This window comes from Mustelus asterias, chromosome 20 (assembly GCF_964213995.1).
Source record: "Mustelus asterias chromosome 20, sMusAst1.hap1.1, whole genome shotgun sequence".
Lineage (NCBI taxonomy): Eukaryota > Metazoa > Chordata > Chondrichthyes > Carcharhiniformes > Triakidae > Mustelus > Mustelus asterias.
The window spans coordinates 56,208,925-56,216,125 of record NC_135820.1 but is presented as its reverse complement, the minus strand read 5'-3'; the positions used below and the strand labels follow the sequence as shown (position 1 = coordinate 56,216,125).

The 7,201-nt window shown below is 41.3% G+C and overlaps 1 protein-coding gene across 2 annotated transcripts in view; it reads left to right on the top strand.

Annotated features, from left to right (window-relative positions):
- The first annotated feature begins 2,586 nt into the window (after positions 1–2,586).
- LOC144508555 (peroxidasin homolog) overlaps positions 2,587–7,201 on the top strand; it is a 184,172-nt gene continuing 179,557 nt past the window's right edge. For both annotated transcript variants that reach the window (XM_078236611.1, XM_078236610.1), the window contains exon 1: positions 2,587–2,751. In XM_078236611.1, the coding sequence (XP_078092737.1) occupies positions 2,591–2,751 (161 nt within the window). In that variant the 5' untranslated portion in view covers positions 2,587–2,590. The remainder of the gene's footprint in view (positions 2,752–7,201) is intronic.

The window sequence follows — 7,201 nt, the reverse complement described above, 5'->3', positions numbered from 1 at the left end:
CTGACTGATTTCCATCAAAAGTTACAGGTGAAGTACAATTGATTGATCCACATTGAGATAGACCTGAAATGTCAAGGATGAAAATGCATCAGCAGATTTAATTTCAATGGTTTGTGCTATATTGAATGCAAGAAATGCTTGTTTGTCCCTGATATCCAGATTCTTTTGGCATAGCTGACAGGATTTAAAGTTTAGTGGGTAGAAATTTCTTCTTAAAACAAATTTTCACTTCATGTCGGCAGCACCGAAGCAGCTGGTCACACTATGCACTGGCAATGTTTTGAGTATGCAGCCAACCTGCGTCCTCTCCATCATTTCATTTTATTTTAGAGCCTGCCAAAATTATCTAACACTGGAAATATGCGCTGGCATGGCTCAGGTGTGCAGATGTCATGCTGTACTTTGTCTAGTAAATAAGAACTAAACTTGCCATGTTCATTTCAATCTAAGTACACCTCTAGTGACGCAATGTCAGTTGTTACCAGTCAACCCTCTTGTAACTATTACAAGTGTGGAGTCTTACGCTTTCAGCTTTTCATGATTAGGGATTTAAAATGTGCTTTTTGCAACTCTGTTCTTAGTTTTACTTTGCCTTTCTTTCTTGTTACTACTTTCTGTTAATTTTTTACTCCATTCTTCAAGTTACAAAGCCAATGCTCAGAATGGACTGGGCACCTAAAATCATTCCTTGTTTGCTCCAAATTCAAAATCCAACTGAATTCAATTCAAGGTCCCCACAAGAGAGACAAACAAGATCCAAGATGAGGCATTGCACCCCATCTTGGGCTTGACCTGATGCTTGACCTTAGCCAAAACGTCTGTACTTAATTTGATATTGAACTCATCCACTTCTCAGTCCTCGTGCTGTTCAATTCACAATTTTTCAATATGATTGATTAAAGAGGTACATGGTGCTTGTGCTGTTTACTCGGGTCTCAGATGCCCAATATCCCTTGCTACCTTGTTACCAGCTTGCACTTTCGGCAACTTGCCATTCAAAACAAAAACTTAAATGGAAAAGAACAAGAAAAACATGTTGGATGAAAATAAGAAAATGATGGGGAAACTCAGCAGGTCTGGCAGCATCTGTGGAAGATGTGCAGAGCTACCACTTCAAGTCGATGTGACTTAGCACAGCAAATGTGGCATAAATAATTGACACTTGGAGTGCTGCACTATTGAACAGATATTTCCACTATCCTTTGAATGAAATGCTTCCTAATACTCCTGAATGCCCTAGCTCTAATTTTAAGTTTGTGCTGCAAAGTACTGGAGTTCTCCATCAGAGGAAACAGTTTGTAACTGATCTATCAATTCATTCAATCATCTTAAACACCTGATTTGATATCTTGGCAAACGTTCTTTCCTCAACCAACATCACAAAAAAAATACAATTCACAACGTTCCAGAGAGGATACAAAAATAATTACGTTTGTGGTACCTTATGACAAGTTACACGTTTTGTAAAAATATTATAAGTAACCATATACTTTCAAAATTGTAACACGTTTTGATTTTACAAACATTTATTTCCAGTAACCATTTCATGCTTACATTCAGTTCTGTGGGCCGCTGATTAGCACAGTGGTTAGTGTGGTGAACCACTGTAATATTGTCTGTATATGGGATATGCCTGGGCATGCCCCTGCTGCCTCAATCCGGGGCTCCACCCTCCTCGGGGTATAAAGGTGGCTGCTCTCCACCCCTTTTGCCTCAGTTCGGGTTAGCCATCGGTTTGGGAGTGCTTCTGTTCTTGTTAATAAAAGCCTGTTGTTTCGCAACATCTAGTCTTTGCGTGAATCAATGGTGCATCAGTTAGCACTGCTGCCTCACAGCGCCAGGGATTTGGGTTCAATTCCAGCCTTGGGTGACTGTCTGGGCGGTGTTTGCACATTCTCCCTGTGTCTGCATGGGTGCCGGTGCACCGGCTTCCTTTCGCAGTCCAAAGATGTGCAGGTTGGGTAATTGGCTATGCTAAATTGACCCTCGTGTCAGGGGGAATAGGGCCTGGGTGGGATTGTGGTCGGTGCAAACTCAATGGGCCGAATAGCCTCCTTTTGCACTGTAGGATTCTAAGATTTTTAGAGCGTTTAGCGAACATCTTAATTTTATGAGGGGCTGGAGCATTTTAACCACTAGGCGGCTCCTTTAAGCAAAGTGAAGGGGCTGCAATTTACCAACACACCAAGTTGTTAAAATTAAGAGCAAATTTAAAGAAAGGAATATGATCTGCATGGACAAATGTATTTATCTAATTCACCAATTCGCAAAGTTTGCGTTTTCTGAAAACTATCGTATTAAAACTAAAATAGTTACAAGTATTGAGTTATATTTGGCGTATTAAATGTTGTCCAGTATATTTACATATTGATGGTATTAGTGATTATTTCATCTGCCTATATTAATGCAATTGTTCAGTAATTCTCAGAGACAGTGCTGTGTGAAAGCAGCGTCTTGAAATGACCGGGTTGAAACTGACTGGTTTGATAGGGTACACGTGCCTCCTACAGGCTCCTGCCTCGAACTTTAGTTGGGCTTGAATCTGGCCACTGGCGCTCGGGGGGGAAAGTACGCTGGGCGCCGCTTCATCATGCTGGCAAAACGTTTGGTGTTTTTAGTCAACGTTTTTTTGTTCTTCTCACCGCTGTGCTCGTCTTGTCCAAGCCGGTGCCTTTGCTTTCGGACGACGGTGCGGTGCATGCACTTAATGCTGGAAAATGTCCCCGAGATTTCTGCACAGACAACTATCCTGTAAGTCGCCTGTTGTGCTCCATGCAGCCTGTTTTTGCTCATTTGATTTCGGATCCGCGGCAGACCTCGAATTCCGTGAATCAATTAAAAAGCGTTCAGGGTACATTTATTTTTTACATGAGCACGGATTTTGGCTAGTTTTAGTGTAGCAATTCAAATTGGTCGATTTAAGTTCAGTCTTCAAAATTTAACCGACTGATTAGTGGGACGACTTGCATTTAGTGTAGTTTAGGAAGATGCTGGAGGAGACGTTAAAACTGATGGATAAACTTAAAACAAAACACCAAAATAAAAATGACTTTCTTTAAAAGGTATGCCTGTATTCAAAACACTAAACAGTGCGTTCTCTTTTTAGCATCCAGGGTGTTAAAAAAGGTTAGCCATGAGTACAGTTACTTTAACAGTCCTAGAAGAAATGTTGGGAGCGTTTTATTTCTTGACATTTTGTTTTGGATTCTCTCGGCCCGCCCCCCCTTGAGGTTTACCAGATGATTCCCCCCCCCCCCCTCCCTCCCTCCCCCTTGAGGTTTACCAGATGTGTACCTCTCCCCTCCTTTTGAGGGATTATCAATTAGAATTCTATTTCAGTTGTGCTGGGAAATAGCTGCAAACACTGATCAGCTAACATGCCCAGAAATTCAACTGCAGGAGAAAGTTAAATGCCTGTGAAAACATTAAGAGTCACGCATTTGTGTTTTTTAGCTACTGGACTGAACGATTCTGGAGTTCACACATGACTAGTCTCAAGAAATGTGCTGCTCAGAGATCATATTGGTCGTAATAAGGCTGCGATTTTCATTCATTCCAAACATTTATCACCAATGGGGGAATTGAATGAATCCTGGTGATCCGAAAGTAGACGTTTAAGTCTTGGGCTTTCTCTTGATACCCCTTGTTTGTACTCGATGCAAAAAATAAATCCGCTTTCCTTGACTTATCAGGAACCAAAACTTAACCTTCGACCCAAAGTACGATACCAGGACAGTGAGCAACATTTCCCTGCTGGGCTTTTACAGGAAAATGGATGGGATATCAGCATGTACTCTGATATTTTCAATTGGTTCACAGGTAGTGAACTGAGGTTATAAACATAGTTGTACTTTAAGAGAGAAAGTTATCCAGAAGAATTACACCAGTAGATTCCACATTACACTAAACTTCACTCCATCAGTTCCAAAGCAAGCAATAGAAAATCTTTACTCTTCCCTAACTTCAGTCTTGAATCTGTGATGACAGTTTTATAAGGTACTGTGCCCTCACCTAGTGCCCTAGTAGAGCCCGATACTGCAGAACAGTCAAAGTAGAAAAACACTCAAAGGTTAGAAAACCTCAGCAGGTCTGGCAGCATCTGTAAGGAGAGAAAAGAGTTGACGTTTCGAGTCCAGATGACCCTTTATCAAAGCTATGACAAAGGGTCATCTGGACTCGAAACGTCAGCTCTTTTCTCTCCTTAAAGATGCTGCTAGACCTGCTGAGATTTTCCCGCATTTTCTCTTTTGGTTTCAGATTCCAGCATCCGCAGTAATTTGCTTTTAACACTCAAAGGTTTGATGCCCAAATTAGTTCAGTGGAAGATTTAAAATGAAACGACAGAATTAATCAGCGCCCCCAATCAAAATAGAATTCAGACGTGGCTTTTCAAAATCCAGATAAACAATGAGTATGCCAAGGCAAAGCAAAACTGCAAGAGGCTCAGAGGGGGCATATAGAATTGATTTAAGTGTAGACAACCTGGTGATCACTATTCAGTACTTCCTTTGCAACCTTTCTAATCGTTGTTAAACAACCAACAGACAAAGACAGTGGAAATTTTAACCCAGCTTCCACAGATATGATAAAATATTGGCATAACTACATATTCCTCTTAAAGTATGTATTAAATCAAGATTGTGTGCTCTTTGGCTCTAACCTCTAATGTTGAAGTGTAACAAAGTTTTTTTAAAAATTCATTCATGGGATGTGGGTGTCACCGGCTAGGCCACCATTTATTTTATTGCCCATCCCTTAAGGAGGTGGTGAGCTGCCTTCGTGAACCATTGCAGTCTGTGTGGTGTAGGTACACCCACAGTGCTTTAAGGAAGAGAATTCCAGCATTTTGACCCAGCGACAGTGAAGGAAAGGTGATATATTTCCAAATCAGGATGGTGAGAGGCTTGGAGGGGAACTTGCATGTTCCCTTGTATCTGCTGCCCTTGTCCCTCTAGATTGTAGCAGTCGTGAGTTTGGAAGGTGCTGTCTAAGGAACAGTGGTAAATTCCTGCAGTGTATCTTGTAGATGGTACACACGAGTGCCACGTGGTCAATACCATTCGTGGTACACACGAGTGCCTGTATGACAGTGGTGGAGGGAGTGAATGTTTGTGGATGGGGTACCAATCAAGTCAGCTGCTTTATCCTCGATTGTGGCGAGTTTCTTGAGTGTTTGGGGGCTACACTCGTCCAGGCAAAAGGAAAATATTCCATCACAATCCTGACCTGTGCCTTGTAGATGGTGGACAGGCTGTGGGGAGTCGGGAAGTGAATTACTCGCCACAAGATTCCTGGCCTCTGACTGCATCTCGTAGCCACAATAATTATACAGCTGGTCCATTTCAGTTCTGGTCAGTGGTAACCCCTTGCATGTTGATGGTGGGGATTCAGTGCTGGTATGGATGTTACTTGCCACTTGTCTGCCCAAGCTTGGATATTGTCCAGGTCTTGCTGCATTTGGACATGGACTGTTTCAATATCTCAGGAATCGCGAATGGTATTGATCATTACGCAATCATCAGCGAATATCCCCACTTCTGAGCTTATGAATGAAGGAAGAACATTGGATGAAACAGCTGAAGATGCTTGGGCCTAGGGAACTACTGTGTGGAACTCCTGCAGTGATGTCCTGGAGCTGAGATCATTGACCCCAAACAGCCACAACCATCTTCCTTTGTGCCAGGTATGACTCCAACCACTGGAGGGTTTTCCCCCTGATTCCCACTGACTCCAGTTTTGTTAGGGCACCTTGATGCCACACTTGATCAAATTCTGTCTTGATGTCAAGGGCCATTACTTTCACCTCACTTTTGGAGTTCAGCTTGTTCATGTTTGAACCAAGGCTGTATTCAGGTCAGCAATTAGTAACCCTGTCAGAACTCAAACTGAGCATCAGTGAACTGGTTATTGCTTAGCAAGAGCCACTTGACAGAACTATTGATGACCCTTCCAAAACTTAACTGATGATAGAGAGTAGACCGTGTAAAGGACATACCTGGGCAAATTTTCACATTGCTGACTGAATGCCAGTCTTGTAACTGTATGCATTCCATGAAACAGTTCAACTAGTAGTTGTATCACTCACTAGCCATCTACTAATGGTTCTAATAAACATTATTGCTTATTTTGTGGCAGAGCTGTCAAAATTTATAACTGGGTACCATAGTTGTCCCATAAAGCCTTGGGCCAACCACATTTAACATATAGATACAGCATCTGGTGGATTTGCACAGAAACAGGCCATGTCAATGTTTATGCTTCACTCGAATCCCCTTCCATCTTTTCTCATCCAAATCTATTGTCATTTCCATTTATTCCTTTTTCTTTGAAATGTTTATCTAGCTTCCTCTTTAAATGTATCTATACCATTTGCTTCAACCACTCCCTGTTGTGATGAGATGAGTTCCACATTCTGACTACTCTTTCCTATTGGATTTCTTGTTGACTGTCTTATATTGTTTGATCTTATACTAATTTGTGTGTGTGTGTATAGGCTGCTAATGGTTAAGTGAACCAACATGTTTTGAGAAATACTTGCAAATTTTCAGGCCCACAAGTTCAAAATGGAAAATAAATGAAAGTACAATGAAGACGGTCATTTAGACTTTGGTCAGATAGCTGGAGTTTTGGGGGTAGCAGGGTGGGGTGGGGGGACATATCACTGCAGCTGCTGAATTGGCAGTTTTATGGTGTAAGCTTTCGAGCTGTGATCCTTCTGTCATGAGATTTCTGTTTTATTTTGTACATGTTGAGCCAGTAGTATATTATTTCTGATGCTCTGTGCAATTTTTAGGAAAAAAGATCTTGCCATGTTATTGTTTTCTTTTGGGTTGCTGGCACTGTGTTTTGATGGATATCCAAGAGTTTGTCATCTTACAGGAAAGATCAAAACTCAATCTGATTTATGCAGGAATGTTTGTTCTAACCTTGATGATTTAACTAAACATTTTGGAGATATGAGGGAAAAACGTCCAACTATAGCAGATAACATCTTCAGACAGAATTCAAAGGTCTCACTGAAGCAAGATTCCAAACCTTTCAAAAAAAATGTTTAGGAAATTTTGAGAGTTCACTGAAAACATTGACATTATCCTGTTATTTATTGTGGTTAAGGCTTGCAGAGGGATGTAGTGTTTTACAATAATTATTTGGAGTACCATAGAATTTCTACAGTGCAGAAAGAGGCCATTAGGCCCATCGA